The following is a 26,448-nucleotide window of genomic DNA, read 5'->3' as shown; positions in this document are numbered from 1 at the left end:
AATTTACGGCCGATTTCCCTCACATCGTGCATCGGAAAGCTGCTTGAGTATGTAATCCTAAAACGGCTTCAACCTTTCTCGGAGATGCAAAATTTCTTCTCCCACACATAGTTTGGATTTCGCCCCCATTTGTCCGCTCACGATGTTCTTCAAATAAAAGAAGATCTCGTTGACTCTCCCATCAGGGCTCAGACGAGAGCTCTTTTGGCACTTGATGTCAAAGGAGCTTTCCATAAAGTTTCCCATGGTCTCATCCTTGAGAACCTGGCCCACTCCCACTGTGGCTCCCGTATGTAGAATTACGTGCGAGCCTTTCTCAAGGATCGTGTAGCCACAGTGAGAATGGGCTCATATCGGTCAGCAGACATTAAAGTTACCGGAGCGGGGACACCTCAGGGGTCGGTGCTCTCGCCGACGCTTTTCAACATAGGTATGGCGAGACTACTCCAGTTACTGGAGAAGGTTGAGGAGCTATACCACGCGATATATGCTGACGATTTGATTCTCTGGACGTGCACCGGCTCGGATGGAGACATTCAGGACCGCCTACAGACGGCGGTGGATATAGTGCAGGCGTACCTCGCGACTGGAGACCTCGAATGTGCGCCAAATAAATCAGAACTATTACTAATCCGACCCCGAAGCAGCTATGAAACGCCATTTCCATCGATTGAAGTGAAAATACAAGGCATACCGATTCCCACTGCACAAAGGGTCCGAATCCTTGGTTATCTCCTACAATCCAATGCCAAAGCTCACTTCACGGTAGATCTCCTTGGTCGACAGTGCGAGCAAATCATCGGTATAATGAGGCGTGTTAGTAACCGCCGCTCAGGACTCAAGGAAGCCGATTTGCTGCGGTTGGTCAAGGCACGCATTATCAGCCGGCTAACCTATCACCTCCCATACCACAACCTGACGCTCTCTCAGACCAACCGCATAAACACAATTATTAGAAGAGCCGTTAAACAAGCACTCGGAATTCCTGTATATGCTTCCACGGAACGACTACTTGCTCTCGGGGTACACAATACCATCGAGGAACACATCGAAGCACACAGAATGGCACAACTCGAGCGATTGAGACTGACCCCTACAGGCAGGCATTTGCTCTCACGGCTGGGCTACCCACAGCATTCACCCTCTACGCAAGAGAATATCCCAGTCCCATCAAACTTCCGAACCTTACTCACCATAGCGCCCATACCGCGCAATATGCATCCAGAGCATCATAATGGTCGCCGGGATGCACGTGTTAGATACCTTCGGAAACTCCTCAACGCCCAGCCGGAGGGCACCGTCTATTATACCGACGCTGCCCACTATGCTCTTGCGATCAGAAACAAAGAAAGACAAGTGTCGGTGGTGGCGGACGATCGGGGTAATATCGTCACCTCGTGTAGCGTCCAAACCGAGGCTACGCTCACAGGGGAGACGTTGGCCATAGCAGTCGCCTTCAACCACATCGTCGGTCACATGAACAGATCACCAAAACACGACCATATCATCATTAGAGACTCACAAGACGCATGTCAAGCCTACCTCAGGGGTCATATACCTCAGGAAGCCAATCGCGCTCTCACCAGCACACGTAAGTTCCCCGCCATTCCAGATCCCTCAATACCACGCATCAGGCTGATTTGGACACCTGCTCATGCCTCTCTGTCGGGCAATGACCGCGCTCATGCGGCTGCGCGAGAGCTAACCTGCCGGGCACCTGGCAGTGAGGCGAGCAACCCATATTAAGCCTCCCAGAATTTGCCCAACACATACCGGGACACTCTAGACTTTTACAGACTAGGGCGCTTGCAATATCACCCTCCTCCCAAATCCTTCTCCCGGAATGAAGCCGTATCCCTGAGACGGCTTCAAACCAACTCATATCCGAACCTCCCCCTTCTCAACAAGCTCTCCCCAACCTTATATCCCACCACCTGCCCAGGCTGCGGTGCACCATCGACGACGTTCCACGTCACGATTGAGTGCCAAAAACTACCTAAGGATATCCCTCTTCTACAATCTCCCCAACCAACATATGCGCAGTGGGAGGCGATCCTCCGTCGCTCAGAGCCTCAGGTTTGGCTGGCCCTGATACGACGAGCACGAGCGGTAGCGACAGCCATTGGGCCCCTGGACTGAGGGCCCCAACCACATAAATCCTTTCACTTTATAATAAAGTTTCCTCTCTCTCTCTCTCCGACGCCTAGGCTGACGGTAGCAAGGCTTCGGTTTGATGCCGAAGCCCGTTGCGCTTTTCTTGTCGGTGCGTCGTTTCCTCTTGCCGGTTCACCACGGCTATGTTTAAACCGATTCGCGTAGCGCGCGGAATTTCCTTTAAAGTAAATGGTCGGAGGAGCGTCGGGCCTCCGCGGAGTAAACTAGTGCAAAAGAAAACGCGGCAACCTAGCTGTTGTAGTGCCATCGTCGCGTCACACTGTCGCCATGCCGCTGTCATCCTCACACTATCGGGATTCTGTTGTTGTGATGCAGTCTTGCTCGTGCTGCCTTCATTGTCGCGCCGTCGTTTTCTTCATTGTTGTGGTGAAGCCGTCGTCGTCGTCACGCTACCATGCCGTCTGCCAAAAGAAGTCTACAATAATTTGTACCGCCTTCATGAAATACATCTACTAAAGTCAAAAGTATATCTTCGGAAGTATTGCTTAGTGTACCCATCTGATTTCTGCGGTCCGCATAAGCTATTCACTTAGACAGCTTTCAGAGGAAATCATTTTAGAATGGTGCCCTGACAAGTCATCGCAGTTGAGGGCGACGAGGGCACTGTTGCACTTTTTAAGGTCATCGGATTTGCACAAGCGAATGTAGCCTGAATTTGCGTTCGTGGCGCTACAAGTGCTACTGTTCTGTGATCATCTGCCAGGATAACGACGTGCTGTAATTGTGTGTCTGTGGCTCCATCCCTATCTCTCTATTCTCATCTGTTTACCTCCCCTGCCCCCTTCCTCAATGTAGGGTAGCAAACCAAATTTTTTCCGTCTGGTTAACCATCCCGCCTTTCATCTTCCGGCTAAACACTGCTTTTTCAATAAAGAGCTTTCTCTCTCTCTCTCTCTCGATCATCATCTTCCAACCACAAAAAAAAAAAAAAAAAAAAAAAAACACTGAAGAGATGCCTCTCGTCGGTGCAGTCCAGGCGGAGGCCCGAGATGCAGCGAAAGTATAGTCTGTGTATTCTCGTGCCTCTTACATGTGCGGTATTCACTGAGAGCTTATTCATCACTAACTGTAATTACTGATTGTCCTGCATGTTATGTCTGGGGCTGCGAAGAGAACATAAAGAATCTGTTGTGGTACTGGCCTCAATTTCACATGCAAGGAAAACCTATGTCTAATTCATTGTGGGCACTAGATGGTCGTCCACTGAAAATACAGACACTAATGGAACACCTTCCTCACCGATCGTCTGCCCGAAAAGTAGTGAAGGTACTTCTGTGCTTTTTCAGAACGGCTGGTTTGTGCGAGTGCTTTTGACTACGTGGTTCTGTCCACGCACGTGCAAACATTCACTGCCTTTCATCTGTTTCTATCCCTTGTTTCTGGTCCCGTTTTCCCCTCCTTGCGGTGTAGGGCAGCCAAGCAGACACTTTTTTTGGTAAGATCCCTGCCTTCTATTTGTCCTTTCTTTCTTGAGGATAATCTTCTTTGCTTTTTGCAAGACTTTTCAATAAATTAAAACACCTAACTTTGAATGGATAACTATTCTACAATTAACTATTATATATTTATAAAGTATAAACTTTAACAATTTGACATGACTATATTACTGTTTACATGCATACATTTTGTGTGATATGGCTATTCGAATTGCTTCTGTGATGTCTTTTTCCGCAGGTTATATAACTGACCACTGAAGACAATTTTCAAGCTACTTTTCTCGGTAGAACAGGCAAGTGCAAGGCTCTTCCTTTCTTTCGTTTATAGGTGTCGATATGACGTGAAGGATATTTTTAGGGTTGATTTGCTCCAGGCACATGATGGCCGTGTGAATTAAGTTCGTATCCAAATTTAGTAACACAAAAAGTTGCGGGTCGTACACATCGAAATGGCGATGTTGCGTAAATAAAATACTTGCAAATATTTATGTCTTGTTCGCTTTAGTACGCGCTACGGATGTGGTACTCACAGCGTAACGGTCAGTGAATGACAGAAACCGCAGATGTAGAGGGAAGAAATGCCGACGCCCATGAATATCTGGGAGATGTAGACCATGGTTAGGGTCCTGAAAAATGATGCATTTCATCTATGAAGTGGGGAAAGGCTTCAGTTCAAATGTGTTTAACTATGCACGAGAAGTACAGTCAACCACAATAGGTTATGGACCTTAGGGACCTCAGAAAATGTTCAATTTCTGAGCAAGCTGTACCAGTAGCCAGTAAAACTGAAAATCAAATTGTTGTTCAGGTATACTATAGTAGAGACTGTAAATGCGAATACTAGGCTGCGTTGTGAGGCTGCGCAGATATTCAGTTTCTTCTCAGATCTTGTGTTCCGCAAGACTTTGTGCTTGACTGCACTTGCATTCTTATAATTTCAACAATGTAATTGGCGAAATAGTCAATTTGATGCTTAGTTAACGTCTTCTGCAACTAGCGACAATGGGTGCACGAATACTGAGTTTATTTTTTTATATATCAATGCCTGTTCCACAGCACTTATGTATACACATGTTTACAGTTAGAGGGTATAGGGCTTCACCGTAAGCAGGAGTGACTGAAAAAAAGGTCAATCCCGAATTCGAAATGAGTGCCACTTCTGCAGTAGCAGCAGCAGCAGCAAGCAAAGCAAAGCAATCCTGCTAACCTACTCCAGCAGCTGAGTAGGCTATCAGTATTGAGACTGAGGATTGAGAGCACATCACCAAGATGCAGGCCGAACAATGATGTTGGTCGCTTTCCCCTGCATTTTGCGTAAAATTAAGTGAATTGAGATGTATACATTACGCTAATCAGATCCTAAACTACCGAATGAGACAACATAGTTTATTTGTCAACAAATTTCATCGTCCTCAGCAAGAAGTTCTGCGGGGTGCTTTTATCATATCAAGGGCCACTTCCTAATTTACACTCAGATTGTCCAACTGCTACTCATGGCTGTGATGTAAGAACGACAATTGTACGCTAGCTGGACACTCGACGAATTCAGGTATGGCTTCCCGGTTGTGACTGGCCAAGTCACCAGGCACGATGATTTATCCGACGCCACAAATAATTTCATTGATCCACTTCAGAAATTGAGCGCCGTGGACAGAACCCTAGACAAAGACGAAAGCGCCAGTGCTCATGCTCACTGTACTCCACTTAGAAAAACGCCGGCCGCGGTTAGGAATCACCGCGGCGATCATCTCGTTATCAGGCCGACCAATATCCTAAGCGGTGGTGCTTGACGTACCGTGATGGCTCAGTGGCTATTGCGTTCTCGTGCTGAGCCGTGAGTTCTATCATTCGCCGTTGCGGCCGCGTTCCGATTATGCAACAACGCCGTCGTATACCGCGCTTTGGGCGAAGGTTACGGACCTTCAGGTGGGCAAAACTCACAGTTCACACAGAGCCCGCCAGATGTTATTGTTGCAGAAACGCCTTGCTCTCTGCCTGTCTGGGGTGGCAGCATCATATCATTTAGCCAACTAAAGCCAGGCGCCGACCAAAACTCGCGACAAGCGTAGCTGCCGAAATTCCAAACGTTATCCACTTCACGCGTTCAGAGCCAGATGCTCGCGTACACTTAACACATTTATCAAAGCATTTCACTGCCTTTCGGTGTGTTTAGTTTTCTCCTGCAGCGCCATAGTCACTTCTTTCTGCGCCCTGAAATACGCTGCTGATCAGCCGCACCGCATTACACCGTTTTTTTGAAAAAGAAATACAGAATAGTTGTGTCGGCCTCACCGATCAGCGGGAATGAATGGAGCTGGTCCAACAATAAGGAATGCTGCGAAAGACAATACGAGACCAAGGAGCGCGAACAGTGCTTCACCCTGCAAGAAACCGTCTTGTAGTATAGGCTGGCATGTCATTCAAACTTTATTGGTAGTTTCATCGACAAACTTAATTACCGACACATTCTCAACTGCGTACATGCCTACGGAAAGGACAAATATTATGCCTACAAACCTTGAAGTGCGCAAAGACTGCAGCAATAATGCTGCCAATTGCCGAGCTACCGAACTGAATTGTGTAGACGGTGCCGATTTCAGTACTGCTGAGATCAAACTAGAAATAAGGAAAAAATATATATCAGACATGTTTAGACAATAACAACCACTCCATTTAGCGCACTATCATATCTACTCAAGAACGGGGACTAACCTCCCGAAGGCTGGGCTCCAGCGTTGGTTCATTGAATCCCATTTGACCCCAGCAAAGCACCATGCAACCCAGACCAGCTATGAACATTGGGTCCCACAGCAGCTTGGAATAATTTATTGTGACTTCGCTGGGATCGTGTGCCTGAGCGAAAGAACCTGAAATTTTAGATTAAGCAATTACAACAGAGCTTCCGTTTCACTTGCTTGATTTGTTTCATGCAACTAAGAGAATGGGGCCCGAGGCCCGAGCTTGGAGGATCCACATCTTAGAGCTTCAACGTGTTTTCTACTGTTTTTATTGGTGTGACAGGCTTTAGTAACCGTGGTGTGCTGGATAACTGCGCATTTATACTTGGTGTCCTAACTATCATGCACCGAGATTTAAAATAAGCAAATGCCACGTAGCTGCACAGAACCAAGGTAATGTTCGCCGTCGCTTGGAGATGCTCAGAGTATTTTTTTTTGCATACCGCCAAATTACATAATTTGTCCTAATTAATTAATCAACTTCTCGAATTTATAATTACATGAACATTGTCAGTGAGAAAATTGTTGAGTAACATGAAACCTCCCGATACAGCTTTCTGGTGCTCAATACGCTACACAATAGTGTCTTCTCCTAGCGTGAAAGAAGCACGCGAACACACGCAAAAGGGCCATGCGACTGGCCTCTCGAGGCACTTTGAGTGTATTCGTGGGCTTCCTTCACACTCGTAAAAACATTTTTATGTAGCACGCATTCAGGACCAGAAAGCTGTAATGGGAGGTTTTCATGTTGCTCTAGAATTTTGTTAATACCACTTTTCATAGAAATTTATTTGGAAAAATGGTTAATTAATTGAGACTATTTATGTAACTTGGGAAAATGAAAAAAGAAAGACGCTCTGAGTTTCTCTAAGCGACGACAAACAACATTACCTTGGTTCTGTCCAGCTATGTGGCATTTGCATATTTTTAAATTTTGGTGCATGATAGTTGGGACACCCTCTATAATGCGCTCCACTCAGCCTCATGCATTTAATTACGTGTGTACATGCGGTATCCATGTGATAGATGAGTAGTGATACCACGCAATTTACGCATAATTTGTTTTGATGCTGTTGCTCGAAGGAGATTATGCATTTTCGCATGCATAAGCCAAAGCCAGCAAGTCTACGAGGGCGTGGAATCTTGTTGATTTGAATTGGTTACCTTGTTTAGATATTGTGGTTTTAAAATATTATTGTTCTTTTGTTAAGGGGCTGCAATTCTGAAGATACCTCATGGAGCCATTTTCCTACCTACTAGTGCTAAGCCTACTACCAATACCTACTAATTGCTAATTCCCATCTATTTCGCGCGTCAGAAGGATTATAGATCATTTGAACTAACGGGCAATAATATAACAGTTCGTAATGAAACGCTACATTAAAATACTGCATGACACTTCACAAAGTGAAGTATGTCTCTCCCAGTAAGAAAACTATGGAGCTGTCGTTATACCATTACGTGGACTGCCAAGCCAAAAGACGTTCAGAGCCGCAAAGCAGAAACGTGGTTAGAGGGGACAAAAAATATTATGCTGATGCATAGGAATCGTTAATAATTGACTGAAGCTTTGGTTGTTGTGTCGTTATCTACACAGAGATACCGCCAGGCACTGTATGCACTAAGAATAGCTAATGAGGCGACAGCAAGTGGGAAGCCACTACCACACCAGTCCTAAGTGAGATCTTTAACTGTGAATTCACGTTCTTATTCGACTGACGTCAGCAATTGTTTGCACAAAAGCTGCACGATCTAAGAATTCAATTCAGGCAAGGCAGAGTTCACAAAGAGCTGAATGATCACGACGTATCGAAAGCGTTATGCTCTTACCGCAATCTTTGTTTAGAACTGACTTCAGGCTGACGATTGCCGGAAATGCCAAGATGATGATTATTCCAATGACGAAAAATGGTGCCGGGTACCCCCATTTCTGCAAGTGATACAAGCTAAGATTTTCACCTGATTTACCTGCACCAGCATCAGTACATTATTATTGGCAACGAGTACCGAAAAACACGATTCGGTTATTAAGTACTTGATGTCGATCTAAAAAATATTTTGCCCAATGTCAGTGAAAACAGTTGCCCATGCAGGGAGTTCAGGGATGCTATGCCATTTATTGACTGAACCCCCGAAGTGTTGTGCCAGATAAAGCAAACCCCCTCGTAAAACACCCGACAGCGTAGTCGGCGTTAAAACGTTGGCACTTCCCGCGTCGCCACATACATGCCGCGGTATATCAGCGAGCAGGAATATATGAGCAGGCGCAGTGACGATTATTTCTGCATCGTCGTCTGTGTCGTCAAGGTATGTTTGAATTGCAGAAACGCAAGCTTCACACATACAAAACCACTTCTTTTTGACAGCCAGTGACGTCCGAGTCAACGTTTTCCTAAATCACCGTAGTGATGCTGGTCCTGGGTCTCATAGAGTTTCATACAATAATTCAAAGAGGGAAATCTGGCTCTGTAATTGTTCAGCCACCATGGGAACGGCGGGACAAGTACACGGATTTCTCTGATCTCCACGCTTATTGATTCAAACGTTCTTGCGCATTCGTTAATTACGCTTTATTTGCGTTCATTGTGCAAAATTTCAGAGTAGTCGATACTTTTCTAAGTGCAGAACACCCTGCGAACACACACAATCGCTACTAATTGCAGCAGTTCAGCCTATCGAGGTGGCCAGATTGAAACGCAACAAACGTCTGAACGCGCTGGCTCGCCCGCAAGAAATTCACAAGTGCGTTCTGTCCCGCTTCACAATGCATCCGCCCATGGCCTAACTGTTTTACTACCGGGCTTTTGTGCTAGAAGTGCTCTGTTCGAATCCTGCCATCGGACAGTTTTATTAATGTTTATTGAATTATTTAATGCACAGTATTTAGTTGAAAATGAGGAGCCTACAGAATCACGAAGCCGTTCGAAGCCAGAAGTTTAGGCAAATCTTTGTACTTCTCATCATTTCTATGCTGGCGAAACCGCCTCGCTTGCAGCTCTTGTAGACACTAGCGCCAGAGTTCCCTCTGGCAATTATTGTACGAAGCTCTAGGGTGTGTATAACAAAGCGCTTATGGCGGTCCGCATTGATGCGAACCACTTGAGTGAACGTTATGAGTCACAATAAAGTATATTTGCAATAAGCTTGCCCCGCACCATCTGTGAAACCCTCGGTAAGTGATCATATATCTGGCTTCAGAGCTGCGACCTCGCCTCTTAAGCTTTCGTGACATGTTTCAGCCAGTCTGCGCAATTTTTTTTTTTCGCCGCGTGTGATGACCCAAGAGGTGCTTGACGCGCGGTACTCGTGACGTGAGCTGGCTTCGCCGCGATATATGAGCGAGGAAGTACACATTTCTTAGCTGGGAATGTCGTTTTAGCTTGAAATGTACGTGCACTTGGAATAATACAACACTTGAATTTCTCGAATTATGCATTTCGTTCGAGTTACAAGACATACTGAAACTTACCTCTATGAGAGCTCCACCGAGGATTGATCCTATCATATTTCCTGTTGTGAAAGTGAACTCCAAGGATGCCTGAAACAAATAAACAACTAACGTATAAGTAAACAATGATAGCTAAGTTCTTACAAAAGTATAAAGTAACGCAGCTTTCTCGGAAAAGCATACAACAACGCTCACATTTTCTAGTGTGCATGACTGCATGATATAGGTTGCTTAATAGCACTCTTGGTCTAGCCGGTAACAACTAGCTATCCTATTTGTTGTGATATGCAACTGTCTGGTGTTGTTTCTTGATTCTTGATTTAGTACATCTAAGATGTTATCCTTTATGCGCACGTATCCTACTTGCACCTTCAATAAGCGCACAGCTTAGACGGGAGAGGAGTGTAAGCGTAAGAAAAGTGCTCAGGGGTCTCGTCTAAGATGTGCTCTTGTTGAACCTGCAAGTATAGACCAACCAACCCAGCAACACGCTCTATTAAGGTACCTTCCCTATCCACAGGAAAAAGAACGAGAAATCGCAAGTTGATTATTTAAGGATATCTTACACTGGGGGGGGGGGGGGGGGGAGTCTGGTTTTATAGAACAATTTTTTTTCGCACTAATTTCTAGCGCGAGTCAGTGATAGTTTTGCTACAGAAAAATTGGCATAGTTCAAGAGATGATATGCGTATTTTATGTCCTGCGTCTAAAAGCACCTTAGCACGTAGAGTAAGTAAATTATCAGACGAAGTTGCTTACTATGGCCACTCCAGTGTTCGACACGAAGCGATTTGTGAACACTGCATAGGCGCTGACTATATACAAACTATTTGCGACTCCACCCAAGAATGCGGATGCGAGGCCAACAGCCAGGTTTACAGCTCCTCCTGGAATCCAGTACAGGGACCTGAAAATAGGACAAGGAACAGACATGTATTGACGTTCATGCTTGCTATGGTACTCAGAAACAACCTTTTTCCATATTGTAATCGATGTCGCTTCAAGGCGTTGACGCGATCAAATAAGGTTACTTATGCTATCAATTATTTATGCATTAACCACGGTGCTATTTCTTGTGATACTTTGACAATTCTGTCAATACCTTTTAGGGTACGTTCATTTGAATGGTGACGACGAAAAGGTAAGGAAAAAAAAAAGGGGAGGGGGGGGGGGTTGAACGAAGAGCAGGTTACAAGGGTTCAAAGGAGGTGGTCGGCGACGGAATGTTAATGGTGGAATGTAATGAGATGGTGGAATTACTTTGCTGGCAGGTAGGTACTCGGCGGGGATGCGGAGAAACTTAAAACATAAGCAACACAGAGATATACAGGCGAAATGAAGGAAGTAGGAAGAAATTTAAATAAAAATGGAAGGTAGTTGTTGGGTCGTCCTGCTGCCGGATTAACGCAGGATTCGTTAACCATAATTTGTCTATATCCGAAGACACAGCAAGCAGAACGTCGACGAAACAACTAGTAAAATAGTGAAGTGACTTGAAAAGAATGGAACAGAGAAGAAGGGAAAAGACAGAACCAAACAGCGTGGGAGGGTTGGGTAGATGTAGAAAAAGTGAATGGACAAATGTTGCCGATTGAACGAATTAGTAGTGCACACTTTCTTTTGTCTACCAGGAGGTGTTTGTAAGAGGCTGCTGCGAAGTCTGTGTTGACGTTGTCTTTTAGGAGAACAGAAATAGATGCAGTTAATGAGTACTCTGTAAAGTAATGAAAGACATCACGGGAAGGTAGGCCACAATCATATCAATTTGTAAGTGTTAGGCGGAAGCGATGAAAATGTAATGGGAACGTCCATGAGCAGTCAGAAGGTTTACGAGTGGTTGAAAGTAAAATAAACAGAGAAATTCACTTTAACGTGGCCGCTAAACATACGGAATATTTTTTCATTAAGAATCTGTCATGGTAGAAAGAGCGGTGCGCCACTTCTCGTATGAAACAACCGAAGCTAATCAGATTTGTTCATATGTATGGTCACTAGGTGTCAAAGCTTCGTAGTTAAAAAAACGAACAGCGAGTTTTCAAGAATAGTATCGATTGAAGAATGATTACTATTTTTCAAAAACAAGAATAATATACAGTTGTCGCAGAAAAGGGCATTGTAGAAGATATGGCGCATAGGTGTACATTTTGTGGGTATTCTAACGCAGACGTTTGATGAGAGCTAGTAAAACAAATTATGCTCATGAGCTCGAAAATACTCCTCAACAAATAGAAGAATCAGCAACCGACACATAAATCGCGCGTCCAGTCCAGTTCCGCACAGGGACTTTTTTGTATATGGCCGCCATTGGAATGCTGGCCGCCGCATCAAGGATTCGAAGCTACACTGTTATGCTCAGCAAAAGGCAGCCATAGCCGCTAAAGGCCTGCGGTTGAGTGGCCCAAAAGCAAACAATACCGTGTAGCACAATGAATGAAAAACTATGGTGAAAGACGTTATAGCCTCTTCATATGACCCCAGAAATCTGAAACCTACCTCAACACTAAATTTTTAATTTCTTAAATTGCCTTGTCCGAGAACATCTACAAGGCAGTAAATATTGTTCCATATATTGACCTTTTAGTGGATTTGTTTCAAGCAGCAAAAGATGTTCTTACCCAAAGAGAAGGTTGAAGATGAAACATCCTGTCATGCCGAGGAGATAACAAGCTACCGGCGAACTCCACACCATCTGCGCAAAAGGCATATGGTAGTTTGCTTTGTATTTTGTGTTTCGCCTCTCAGTGTGCTTTTATCTTAGCTGCACAGTATCGCCTAAAGTTGTTATGCTTGCGCTTAATTTGTTGGTCGTCCTTGCATCTCTTGTTTGCACAGCTTTATTAAGAGTTTTGGTGGGAAGGACGTTTACTAATTATTTTTAAGGGTTTTAAACGTCGCAATAAGTATCGCTTAAAAACGGCCAGATGTATTTATGAAATGGAAGAAAAGAATGACCGTGAGAAAGTACTCAATTCTATATGAATTATATATGAAAACTAAGAGAAACGAAAATATGGAGGGAGGGGGGAAATGATTTTACAGCATCCTCACCTAAACACATGAACCATAGTTGAATATGCTTCACGTTGTCCTTAGCAATTGTTCACTCATGAGAAACATATGAGTTATCAGCAGCAGTACTCACCACAGCAACGTTGTTACTCGCACGAGGATTGAAAGCTAGTGCAGTGCTAGATTGTCACTGTGTAACTATTGCTTTTGAGCCAGTATAACGCAAATGCAAGCGGGAACATCATTGTTATTTTACTGTATATGTATGACTCTGAAAGTGGCAAGTCTTTTTTTAAGTATACACAGCAATCAGCCTGTAATAGAGATACACAATTTTAATCCAGTGACGCATTTTATCCTGCCCTTAGGTGGTGGCTCACGGTGTCGCAGACCACTCAGCAATGTCATACCAGCTGACTTTCGTCCAGGTTTCGGCTGCTTGTAGCAAGACTCTATTGCGTCGTTTCATAACTTCAGTTTCAGCTGTCAGCGACCTTCTTAAGGTCTGACTTGCTCTTGGCACACGTATTCTGAGTTACGAGCAAGAGAGAGAGAGAGAGATTAAAGAAAGGAAAGGCAAGGATGTTATCCAGAACAAAAATATTGTTTGCTACCGTAGACGGTGGGGTAGGGTACGTAGAAAGATAAGACTAAAATAAAGAGACAGGAAGGAAAAGAGAGCACATGAACCCAATCATTGCTGTTCACAGCACAGGATAACAGTTGCATTTGTCAGTGCTATATTCGCTCACACGGGTTGTCACCAGAACCTGCGACAATGCATTCTAGCTCTCTGCTGCGACAGCTTCTGAGGACGGTATTCTAAAATGATTGGTTCTGATGGTGGTCTGTCATACATACGAGATTGAGCCGTCACGATCATTTGTCTCGGTACACTGTGTCGAGGACAGTCGCACAAAACGTGTTCAAGTACTGCTCGAGGCTAGAGTGATCATAGGCAGCGTTGCCAGCCATTATTTTGCAAACCTCGAGTTGAGTTCCGTGGTATTAAAGCTGTACAAATTGCTAGCCATAAGCTTGCATATCTATTATAGATACAACGCAATTTTTTGCGAAATAATTAATTTTACTGAACAGAATAAAATGTAAATGTTCAGGTTGATGGAATGACCGAATTGTTAATATACGTAGATCGTGAGCGGAAAGATTTGGTCATTACCAAGTCATTGAATAGAATGACGTTTACATGAACTGCACATACAGTTGATCTGGGAAATAAATGAAGGGTTCCGTGCTGTTTCAGGAACCATTCTTCATTTTTTGCATATTGTAGGATGGTATAAGGTTATAGCTCCCAATAACAAAGCTATGTGTAGAAAAAAGGCCGCATTAAGAACTTACAATTCGTTCCGCAAGTATTGCTCCAAACATCATGGCAATCTTGTAAGCGGAGTAGACATAGCTGTACTCATCGGCGTCGAGGCCTTTATCAGACGCCTGAAACAAACCAAACGAGAGTGAATGGCTAAGGCAATGCAAATCATAGGTTGTTGTATGGTGGCTACTGACGTATCAAAAGTATTCAAAAAAAAATCTCGTTTTTTTTTTCGCTTGCGTGATATTTGTCAATATTCCGGACCAATATCCACGTACTCGGATCGCTTATCTCAATTTCATCTCTAATTATGTTCTTCTCGATTGCATATTTTTGTGCGTGCATTAGAGTAATATTTCATTCGCCGCTACTGCTGCAGCACTTGTAACAATACCTTCCAGCTCTCTCGAATTTGTCGTAATCTTTATGAATTTGGGCTTGTTCTACGCTTTTGCGAATGTTGCGTCCAATCTTACGAAAAAAATTGTTCCGAAGAAAGTTTGGCTTGCCGGTCCCTGAAGATGTACTCGTATCCTTGGAAATCTGATGGCGAAAGGACACCAGAGATATACTTTTTTGGATTTGGATTTTTTGGAATACGTTGAATTTCAATTGACATCGTGAAGGTCGATAGTATAGAACACACTACCTTTGGTACTAATTAAGGCGAAGTGAATTAAGGCACTCGAACCCATGACCTTTGGTGGAAGTCGAACGCATTTGGAGATATGGGCGAAACGGCCATATGTCCGAGTTGGATTCCAATGACATCGTGAAGGTCGAGAGTAGAAGTCACGACCTTTGGTGTTAGTTAAGGCGAAGTTAAATACGGTACCCGAACCCACGACCCAACATGGAGATATTGGCGAACCGGCCATATCTGCAAGGTAGATTCCCATTGACATCGTGAAGGCCGAGATTCGAACCCACTACCTTTGGTGTTAATTAAGGCGAAGTGAATTAAGCCACAGTTAAGACTGAAATTATTAAGGCACTGGAACTCATGAAGTTTGGCGGGAGAAAACAAGTAATAGGAAGTAACAACGCATTCGAATGAAAATGTCAAGTAATGCAATGAGTATCTCGTGAGCGCGCAGGTTTTCGCCTTCATACTCGTTAGCGTATTTATTTGTTTATGTATTGTACGCTCAGGGCTTTAGAGCATTCTAGAGGGGAAGGGGATAGAAAGAGCACTTACAAACTTGATAAGGAGCACTTTACATAAAACAGAGAATCAGAAGCAGTAAAAAAATGAATGAAAGATAAAGGCATGTTGTAATAAGGTACGTGCAATGACAGGGTGACACACAGGTTTTTGCGCTGTGCACGTATACACGTGCCAAAAGAAGGGGCGGGGGGACAAGAAAAAGAATGTAAAAAACAGAAATAAAAAGACATAAAAAAATACATGTTAAGTTCTTCGCGGAATCTTTCTGAGTTCACATGGTGGCTGAAGGACAGCAGCGCCAAAGTTCCCTCGAGCATATTGTAGGATGCTCTATGGGGCGTGCCAGATAGAGCGTGCACTTTGCCACCAACTGCCATAGAGCTTGTTTCAGAGCGCTGCTTTTTGATGCGGGCGGACGGTTAGTCACGTGATATTTTACATTTTCTCGCGGGCTTTCTATATCAGCGGAAAAATTTACACGGCCTAAAAGTACCTGGCTGAAAACACATCGGTCTTAAGATTGTTTCAATTTTCAACAAATTCCCAATTTACACCACGCCATTCAACGCAGTAATTTAAAAAATCTAATTGCAATTTATTAGTAAATTTAGTGTTACCAGCGAAAACATTACTGGTGGCTACTGTACTCGACTGTGAACAATACGCAATTGATTATATTCGCATTGAACGACCATGCGATGCTTTCCTCGGCCACACCTGTACAAAATCAATGAGAAATTTAATTCTTTTTGGATAAATGTAAGTTACATATATGTTCACACGCATGCGCGCACGCGCGCACGCACGCACGCACGCACGCACGCACGCACGCACACACGCACACACACACACACACACGCACGCACGCACACACGCACGCACGCACACACGCACACACGCACACACACACACACGCACGCACGCACGCCCACACACGCACGCACGCACGCACGCACGCACGCACGCACGCACACACACACACACACACACACACGCGCACACGCACGCGCACACGCACACACGCACACACGCACACACACACACACACACGCACGCACGCACGCCCACACACGCACGCACGCACGCACGCACGCACGCACGCACACACGCACGCACGCACGCACGCACGCACGCGCACACACACACACACACACACACACACACACACACACACACACACACACACACACACACACACACACGCATGCGCGCGCGTGCGACAGAAGCACATGACAGCACATGACAAAAGCGCATGAGATGACCGCTTGCGCTCCTAGCATCCTATGTGCACCGCGATTACAATGCTCTCAAACGTGCTGCGTACAATCTAATAGCGCATTGAGCTTGGTGTGCTGCCTAATCTGCGTATTGCTATCATGAACCGCCGTGAAGGAAGCACATCACTGGCATAAAGTGCGCAGTCTACATGAAAGGGGGTAGGTACTTCATGATACAGTACCACCGCCCCGTTCCTAAGGGGACGCTCATAACATCATCCATCCATGAGGAGTGGTGGCGTGGGTAGAGAGGGCGGGGGGGGGGGGGGCGTATGCCAATTAGTAACGGGGGGGCGCCCCCCCCCTTAACTCATGGCTCATCAACTAGCCCATCATTATCTGTTAAGTTGCTAATGAATCGAGCCAAACGAAATGGTCCAATAAAAGAAAAAAGAAAGCGTGTAATATAGAATGCTTATATATTTTTGTAAAAGTAAGAGTAACATAAGAAAAGATTACCTCAAGGCATTAAGGTCACAATAAAAGGCTAAAAACGAAAGCTAGATGCCAGCAAAGGTGAATGGAGCATTCGTGCGTATCGGTACGTTTGACGGCTTCACGCACACTGACATTCTCGACTGTTCGCCTGGAAGTACCTCCAAAATTTATTTGACCACAATCATCCCTTGTGTTTTGTTCAGGACAAACTCCAATGTTGCAAAAAATTTTGTAGCAGCTGCTGCAGCACGTATGGGCTGCAGTGAGCTTGTGCGTGGTGTGGTAGCTGTGTCATGACTCGTAAACTTCTCCCAAGGACTCTTGTTCGAGTGATTTTGTATGTCGCAAGAGCTTTATTCGCTGCCAAGTGTTTCTCTTTTCATCACATGTAAAAGCAGAAGCATATGCGCCTTCTTCCATACACTTATTAAAAGAAAGAGTCAGTTGAGAGAAGGGTGGAGCGATGGAGAGAGCTTATTGCTTTAATGAGCCACTATCACCTGGATATCTACATGCGACCGTAAAGGAGCGGAGTCGCCGACTACGGATACGTTTAACTAGAGTCAACAATACTCTAAGCGAACCTTGCACGATTCTGCCTCCGACACGCGCAGCACAATCTCTGCCTGCGAGCAAGATACGGTTTGCACTACCTTTTTGTCTCTCACATCACTGCCTGCAATGTAATATAGAGCCGTGTGTCTACTACCGAAGAAGGCTCTTGGCGAACGTTTTCTTTGGAATTGTTAATCAGCGTGACGCAGATGGCAAGTGACCCTCAAAAGCTCAACTAACATTGGCAGCAGAAGCGCTTCTTTGCTAGGCCACGTTGTCTGGCGCATTGCCGTGAGCAACAGCGCCTTGCAGTGCTGCCTGCAGCTTTCCTAAAGAGTATATTATATTATGCAAAAGTGCCTTCGACACAGAATAAGCGCAAGAAGAAAGCATTTTCCGAAGCAATATTAAATGCAGCCTATGTTGCACAAGAGACAGAAATAGGCGTTTATATGTAGCATAAGATTACTGCTACTCCATTTCGAACCACATAACTCGTTCTCATACACCAAAGGGGTGCGGGCGTGCTCCACGGAGTAAAATAGGGGTTTGCCTATAAAAGTCCGGGCTCCATTTATGGCACTTTCACGTACCATTGCTGCATTCTGCAGGTATGTATCACACGATTTCATACTCAGATGCGTTCTCTCTGGCTCCGTATTCAATTTTCACTATCTTTAACGGAGACAGCTGTCCTTTACCAACCGCGACCTGGTGCAGCTTTCGCGTATATTTAATTTGCCGCATCGGAATTTTCCGACTCGGCAATCGCTGCAACGAAGAAAAGAGAGAGGGAGATAGATAAAAAGAAGGCAGAGATGTGAGCCAGTAAAGAGTCCGGTTGGCTCCCCTGTGCTGGAGGAAAGGAGAACGGAAACAGAAAGAAGGGAGAGAAAGAGAGAGATGGGGTTAGAGAGACGTGTGCAGACAGCACTGCAGTCAAAGGCGCTCGCACAAGCCAGACGTTTTCAGAAAGCACAAAAGTGCCTTCATTACTTTCTGAGCCGATGATCGGTGTGGGCGGTGTTCTAGTATTGTCTGTTCAATAAGAAGGTGGTAATCTAGTTTCCTGAACGCGTTTGACATAGATTGTGTTTGTGGTTCAAGCTGAGGACAGTGGCACTATCGGCAGTCAATGTTCTCGTAGCAGCAGACATCACATGCAAGACTGTCAGCCATTGCAATTACTGCTGAATAAGCTCGCGTGAAGGCAACTCCCAACCATGGTGCAGTCCGGCCAGAGGTCCGAGTTGAAGCAAAAGGGTGAGTCTCTACCGCCTGGTGCACCTTGTATGTGCGGTATTCCACTCAGCTAACGAGAGTGTGCTTGCTAGAACGCGAAGCTCTCTCGCAGCGTCTGTCCTTCAGAGATGAATGGGGCGTAGTGGTCTTCTTGGTTCGACGTCCGAGCTGCCTTATCTGCGTCATCGTTTCCTATGATATCTCAGTGGCCTGGTATTCATTGAAAAGTGATATCATGGCCTTTTTCACTCAACTGATGGCTGAGTTCCACGATTTCGCACGCCAGTTAATCGTGAGTTTCATGTCGCAGAAATGACGGTATACATTGTAAGGCCGGCCTTGAATCGCAGAAGACTGCCCATTTTTTAGGACTTTCTGTGTGGATCCCATGAAGCCGCGAGCTTTACAGCTGTGGACATAGTGATATGGAAAGTCTTGAACCGTTGGGTTATTCCCCTTGTTGGTATAACTACAGCGCCACCGGAGCTGATTAGTGTAGTAGAGCCTTCAGTATAAACGTGTCTGCAGTCGCTGTATTTACTGTACAAGAGGAGTCGAGTTGTTTGAGTGCAAATGATGTCAAGTCAGACTTTTTGAAGTCCTGGGATTATGAGGTTTACTTGAGTACTGCTGACACACCATGGAAGACTCGAAGGTCTTGCAGCAGGTGCGTATCCTGACGTAAGAGAGGCACGATGAGCGAAGACAGTTGCACTGAATGTCGTGTGGGCCTTTTCTATAGGTAGACTGGTGAGGTGGCAGGTAGGGGTCGGGGCGAAGTGTCTTATGTGCACACGCATTGTTTCTATGGTAATGTGCGCTCTAATAGTGTAATCTTCAGCGATTGCAATAACTTCTGTCGTTAAATCGCTCCGTGGTAGACCAAGGCATATCCTGAGGGCTTGGGCTTGGATACCTTGGGTTGTATTCAGGTTAGTTCTGCAGGCGTATGAGATGACCGGTAGGCTGTACCGCTGGAATCCAATAAAGAAGGCCCTGTACAGTTGCAGCAAAGCGTGTATTGACACTCTGCAGGTATTTCCTGATAGGAACCTAAACATATTGAAAATTCTCGTCAGTCGTTTTTTTATATAATTCACATGAGGGCGCCAGGAGAGATTTTCGTCAATAACCATGGTTATACTAGGAGAATGCCAGCAAACTTGACAGAAGAAAAAATCGAGAGGCAGACATAGACAAAGAGACAGGAATGTGGCTCTTTGTCTATGTCTGCCTCTCGATTTTTTTTCTTCTCTCAAGTTTGCTGGCATTCTCCTAGTATAACCATGTACCAACTAGCCCAACAAGCCACTCTCATGTCAATACCACCCCCAAAAATCTGCTAAATGTGCTGTACGGGATCAACTGTCCGTCGACGGATATCACGTATTGAGACATTAGTCTCCTGGTAAGTGCCATCACTGCACACTTTTCAGATTATATTTTAAGTCCTTGTTCGCGAAGGTAGGGTGATGTTAACGTGTCTGCCTTCTGAAGCTGCGCGCTAAGCTGAAGTCGTGTAAAACCCGACGTCCAAACAACAATGTCATCGGCATAGATGGAGAGCCGGACGGTGCATGGAAGGATGTCAGCGAGTCCAATGAGTGTTAGATTGAAGAGCGCTGGGCTCAGTGCTCCGCCCTGAGGAACCCCACGGCTACTGTAATGCTGGGAGGCTGGGCGATCCTCGGTACGTATGAAAAATATCTCTTCTATAGGTAGTTACTAATTCAGAAGTAGACTGTGCTGTCAAGTCCTACTGCCTCTAACGTGCTCAAGATCGCTTCATGTGTTACGTTATCATATGCTTCTTAACATCCGGACACAGGGCAGAGGATAATCGTTTGCAAGACTTCCGGAGCTCGATGTACGTCTTCAAGTCGACAACATTGTTTGTGGTAGAGCGGCCATGCCTGAAATGTGCCATTGCGTCTGGATATACCTCGTGATGTTTCAAATACTATTCTAATCCTGCTAAAACCATTATCTCCATTAGTTTTCCGATGCAGCTGGCAAGCGCAATCGGTCAGTATGATGAAATGTCTAGAGGCGACTTTCCAGGATTGAGCAGTGGCATTAGGCGACTGTTCTTACATTCCTGTGGAGCCGTGCCCGTCTGCCAGGAGCTGTTCAGCAAGTGCAGGAGCATTTTTTGAGTCTCTTCGCCAAGATTACATAGGGCACGATAAGTTCTACCGTCGGGTGCTGACGATGACGAACACTTGCACAAGGCAAGTGCAGCTTCAAGTTCGTCCATAGTGAAAGGACTGTCCATGCGGAGGTCGCGTGAAATCTGTGAGTGGTTGGGCATCGATGTTCCAGTGTAACTAGTTTCGCGAGCAGTCCTCCTGCAGAAATCATCAGCGATGCTGATCTTTCTGCATTGTTGGCGAAGGGCCAAAGACATGAAAGGTTGGCGCTGTTGAGGGTTTCCACGGAGACCTCAAACAGTTCTCCATATGCGAGACAAAGTTTGTCTTAGATCCAAAGACTCGCAGAACGACAGCCATCTTGGCCATGTCAGTCTGTCCATGCGATACTGAATTTTTTTTAGTTACTCTGCCCGTCCTCAAGTCAGGTACAGATTTTGTACGCCTGTATATTCGCTCTGCACGGCGACGAAAAGCTTTTTTAACTCAATGTCGTAGTCGGTGCGTGTAGTCGTTCTCGGAAGCTAATGCGTGGCAGCCTCTAGGGCACCTTATATAGTGTCCTCTAGGCTAGAGGACAAGGACAAGTCATCACGACAGCCGTCTTCCACAATTGATTTGAACATCGGAAATTCAATACATCGAGTGACGCCTGCTAACTTGGAGCCCGTCTGCCCTTCAATCCTAAGTGGGAAGGTGGTCACTTCCGCGCGTTTCAATATCCTCAAACCACCTATCCTCTTTGTTCAAACAGCATGAAACAAAGGGGATGTCCGAGCAGCTACTGTAGACAGTTCCACGCAGAAATGTGAGGCTTCCATCATCAAACAATGTTGTTGTTCGGAGGCAAATGAAACTAATCTTCTGCCCCTAGAATTTATCTTAGAGCTTCCCCAAAGATAGTGGTGGGCATTAAAATCTCCAGTCATCACACAAGGCTACGGAGTCGCTGTTGTGATTCGCCGTAGCTGCTCGAAGTCCAGCCGACTTAAGGGCGATATGTAGGCTAGAACACCTATGTAACTCACTTGCCTTTCTTCAATGTCAGACACACATGCTGGTTTTAACGATAAAGCTTTACTGGCCGCGAACTTGCAATTTCGCCGTGGCGGTGCTCCGAGGAGGCACATGGCGTCGCAAGGAGTGCCTCGCCGCGGATATTTCTCTCTCTCTCTCGCTCCCTAGTCACTACTACGCATGCGCAACTAGTAGCACCGAGTCACAGGTGTTCCCCCGCTGCGCCGCGCCTCCCCGCCGCCGCCATTTGGTATGACGTCACACCGCGTTCCTCGTCGTTGCGCTCGCCTCCGCTCGCTTCGCCAGCTGCGTCGCATGCCTGATAACATGTCGGAGGATTGAAAAGGATAGCTCGCGTGCGCCGCAACCACAGTTGAGGCGGCGGCATGGACGGCGACAATTCTGATAAGCAGGAGGAGGCCTGGAATCGACATCGGAACGAGATGAAGGGGAAAAGAATTGCCCAGGAAACAGACGAACTGCGCGCCGAACGACTGGCTAAACGCCGCAACATAGCTAGACAACCAGACTAACCTGCACTTGCAATCAAGATTAACCAAGGCTAACCATGCTATGTCTTAGCTTTCGCTACGTATATCCTGGCATAGCCGAGCTAAGCCACTGCCAATTTTTCTTGGTCAGGTGGCACTGCATGATGAACACATGTAAGATCACATCGTATGAAAACGATAATCTTGCTGCATTCTCCATGTGTGGCGGAACTCAAGCCCACAAACCCGTACAGTCTGATGTGAAATGATAGGGGCTAGCAGATGACGATAATGGGGCACTTATTCATGAACACAAACTGTCCAATGTTCGACACACGTAACTCAAGTCCTCTGGCGTTCCACTGAAATGTCGACGCGTTCCAGACCGCGTCACGAAACGACAGCTTCTGGCGAGCCATGATTTCAACCAAGGGCTGCAAGCACTGGACTCAGTGTCCTGCACCTGCAGCGTGCTTTGCACAGACGAAGTTTTCATGTTGTTCAGTATAACACGAATGGCATTCATGAGAAACCGCAATATGTTGTTGTCAACCCTTCTAACGGAAGATAGCGCGTCACTATCAGCAGAAACCATCGAACACACTCTATGCCATGGTCCTTGCTACAGCCCACAGAGACGGTCGCTCGCGACCTTCGCTCGTACGTCTCGACGACTGACTGCTTTTGGAGCAGATGATCTTGGAATTCAGGCTTGTAATGTCGTCACACCAGGGGCGCTATAACGTAAAGCTATTCCAAACTTTTCTATTCCAATTCTGCAATCAGCACTCTGCGATTGGTCAAAATCTTTATGGACCAATCTTTTTGGATCCCACCCACTCTGCCTGTCTTTCATGCGATGTCACGAAAACGCGACAGCTCCCAGTTTGACATGACGTGTACACACTGATTATGCATGATCCTACCGAAGAAAAGAAAAATAATTATTTCTGATGCGGCGCCTTTTCGCCATTAACTCTCTACTATTGCTCAAAAGATTTCAGGCTGCACCCACTTCACCTGTCTGGCACTCGACGTCACAAAACTGCGAAATCTTATTGCGTCAAAGTGACGCGTACGCGTTAAAGATGCATTAATATACCGAACAAAACTGGATTTTTTTCTGAATAGGCGGAGACTGCCGCGTTTCGAAAGGAATAGAATATGGCTGCTGCCAATCGCTCAGGCACTGGCTACTCTCACCTGTCGGAGAGCATGGGTTTATTTGCGTATAACAAAACATTTTGCGTGGCCCTATAACGTTATCTAGCCCTGACGGCCCGTATACGACATTTCCCTGCGAACTCTTCTTTGCTGAGGATCCGTATTATTGGGATTTTAACGCGACAGCCTTAAGGAGCTCGTGTCGCAGAAAAGCCGGTATCGCTGGCGTCGTTGGCGTTTGCCGTGAGCGAAAAATGACGGAAGGCAATTCATAAATAAAAGCTTACAAGATGGGCTGGGTGGGAATCGAACCAGGGTCTCCGGAGTGTGAGACGGAGGCGCTACCACTCAGCCATGACTTCTTTTTTTTTCTTTGTTGTCCACTCAGCCATGACTTCGATGGTTCAAAGTGGGACAAAAGCGCCTCTAGTGAATGTGGTGTTGCCTTAAAAACGTGCCATAGAATGTTATACGACGGTGTATATCGGTAATTATGAGCATGTAAATTACAGAAGTCGCAGTTCTACGCGTAGCGAAGTACGTTAACGCTACATTTCTTCTGCGCTTGGTGCACACGCAGAGACATCTTGTGGCAAACACAGGATGCCCCCTCCTCGCAATGTACGGCGCTGCCCCGACACGTGGCGCGCCACTTGCCAGCTTCTCCCCTTCGTCTCGTTTGAGCGCATTTTGGCCGTGCGGGGACCGGTGCGAGGATGCCCCAACACCCTTGCGTTTATTAAGTTTTCTCGCTCTCTCCCCTTCCAACTTCCAGCGTGCGTCACTCGAACCCTCGTGTTTAGGCGACGCGGTTCCTCTTTCCGCTCACAGCGCGATTCCTAGGTGCAGCGTCCGATGCGGGATGCCTTTGACGTGATCGCTGCGCTGTAGCGTGTCTGGTGGGAAAGCGTCCCCTGCGATGTGTGCCGTGCTGCTGGCGAGGAGTCATGCGACTGCGTGGTGCTCCCAATCGAGATAGAGGACGATCCCATCGAGGCGTCAGCCCCATGATCGCCTCCGCCTTCATGGCGCGTCGCGACCCGGCTGTCCGTGCCGATCACGACGTTTGGCTCGCGTAGATCATTTCTACCTCCGAGACATCGAGTTCTTTTGTTCGTTCCGCTTGCTCAGGGGCACGTTTCGTTTTTGTGTGACTCAAGAGCATGCCGAGCGAATGAGTGGGCGGTGCGAACGGGGTGCGATAACGCTATCACGTTCCACTCTTGAAGGCGAAGCTTAAGTACCGCATGCTAAGTAAGGTAAGGGAAAGCGGACAATTCGCAGAAGTCAGCCCCTCCCTCTTCATCAGGTTATCTATTTTCAGAGCGCTGGCTCGGCCCCATAGAACCCTCTTCACTTGAGCGTGCTCCTCACCTCTTGTCTGCCAATTAGATAACACAAACCGCTCAATGTAGGCAATCTAATTCGTTTTGAAATCAAACAAAAGTGGCCACCTATAAACGCGGAGAGCATTTGATTGGGTTGTTCAGGTAACGCTGCGGGTCACCGCCCGATGCTTGCGTCGGCGGTTGCGTAAATTTGGCGTCAGTAGGTTGGAATAAAAACAAAGTGGAATAGTTTTATTTATAGGGCCCCAGAATTCGACGAAGGCGCTACTGGAGTTTCTGCGGTCACATGGCGTAGTTAAAGAACACTAACACTCCCGCGTACACTTCCCCCCTTTTTAGCCTGTGTGTGTATTGTACTGTCTTTCTTTTGATCCATGTGATTTATTTTGTTTTTCTTTCCAGGTATATGTATCTTCTTACCCCGGCTTGTCTTCTAGTTATCCTTCCTGCCTTTGGCTTCTGTCTTCCTCAAATTCAATTGTATCTTATTGAATTCCTGCTATCGCCAAATGTACGTGCTTGGGACAAAACCAGACACCAAGAAGTAAGTGATCGTTTATTATCAGGAGTGTAGACCGTTGAATATATGTTGAAATAAGCAGAAATTGGGGCTGCAAAAAGAAGTTCGTGGCCATCTTGATATGAACGGGCTCTGCTAGTCCCGAGCGACAGTGTTGCGTGGCGGCGGAGTCGGCTGCCCTGTCTATCCTACTCCGGGATTGGGGCCTATGCAAGCCGCGCCCTCACCAAGGCTGAAGCAAATTACTCGGTCACCGAAATAGAGTGTCACGCAATTGTACGGGCGTTAGGAGGATGTCGCCCCTATTTTTGCGGCAGACATTTCGACGTTGTAACAGAACATCACGCATTCTGTTGGTTGGCTTTACTAAAGGATCCCTCAGGTCACCTCGGTCGTTGGGCTCTTCGAATACAAGAATGCGACATTCGCGTCGTTTACGGATCCGGGCACTAGCCCTCCGACGCAGATGCGCTCTCTCGATCACCCTTGAAATCCGACGAATGGCCATCCTTTCAGCCGTCGACTTCTCCCTGGATGCTCTCACTATTGCAGCCACGCCTTTGGAACAGCGCAAAGATCACTGGATCACGTCCCTCTTGAAAGTTGTGTCTGCCTCTTCATCCGCTTTACAACCCCGTACCCTTCGCCGCCAAGCCGTGCATTTCCCAATAATCGATGCAATTTTATACCGCTGCAACTACTGGGAGGATGGATGTAAAGGGCTGCTAGTCATACCCAAGCACTTGCGATCCGATGTGTGAAGCCTTCCAGATAGATGTAAATGCACAGAGTTTTGCCGTTGGATCCCTCGCCTGGCTCAGACTACCCTTCCGGCCTCCTGCCCTCACTCCCAAGTTTGCTGCCAAGTACCACGGACCATAACGCGTCATCGAGCCCATCAGCTATATCATGGAACCGGTCAACCCATCTTGGGA

The 26,448-nt window shown here is 46.2% G+C and overlaps 1 protein-coding gene across 3 annotated transcripts in view; it reads right to left on the bottom strand.

The window, feature by feature from the left end:
* LOC126521528 (MFS-type transporter SLC18B1-like) overlaps positions 1 to 26,448 on the bottom strand; it is a 108,420-nt gene that overhangs the window by 14,659 nt on the left and 67,313 nt on the right. For 2 of the 3 annotated variants that reach the window (XM_050170232.2, XM_055065834.1), the window contains exons 3-11: positions 14,169 to 14,264; positions 12,413 to 12,486; positions 10,557 to 10,704; positions 9,819 to 9,887; positions 8,180 to 8,279; positions 6,324 to 6,478; positions 6,129 to 6,227; positions 5,904 to 5,992; positions 4,142 to 4,237 (exon numbers count right to left, since the gene is read on the bottom strand). In XM_050170232.2, the coding sequence (XP_050026189.1) occupies positions 4,142 to 4,237; positions 5,904 to 5,992; positions 6,129 to 6,227; positions 6,324 to 6,478; positions 8,180 to 8,279; positions 9,819 to 9,887; positions 10,557 to 10,704; positions 12,413 to 12,486; positions 14,169 to 14,264 (926 nt within the window). The remainder of the gene's footprint in view (positions 1 to 4,141; positions 4,238 to 5,903; positions 5,993 to 6,128; positions 6,228 to 6,323; positions 6,479 to 8,179; positions 8,280 to 9,818; positions 9,888 to 10,556; positions 10,705 to 12,412; positions 12,487 to 14,168; positions 14,265 to 26,448) is intronic. The other variant, XM_055065835.1, reaches the window with a different exon arrangement.

This window comes from Dermacentor andersoni, chromosome 6 (genome assembly GCF_023375885.2).
Source record: "Dermacentor andersoni chromosome 6, qqDerAnde1_hic_scaffold, whole genome shotgun sequence".
Classification (NCBI taxonomy): Eukaryota; Metazoa; Arthropoda; class Arachnida; order Ixodida; family Ixodidae; genus Dermacentor; species Dermacentor andersoni.
Note: the sequence above shows the minus strand (reverse complement) of the source record. Positions and strands in the feature narration are given on the sequence as shown.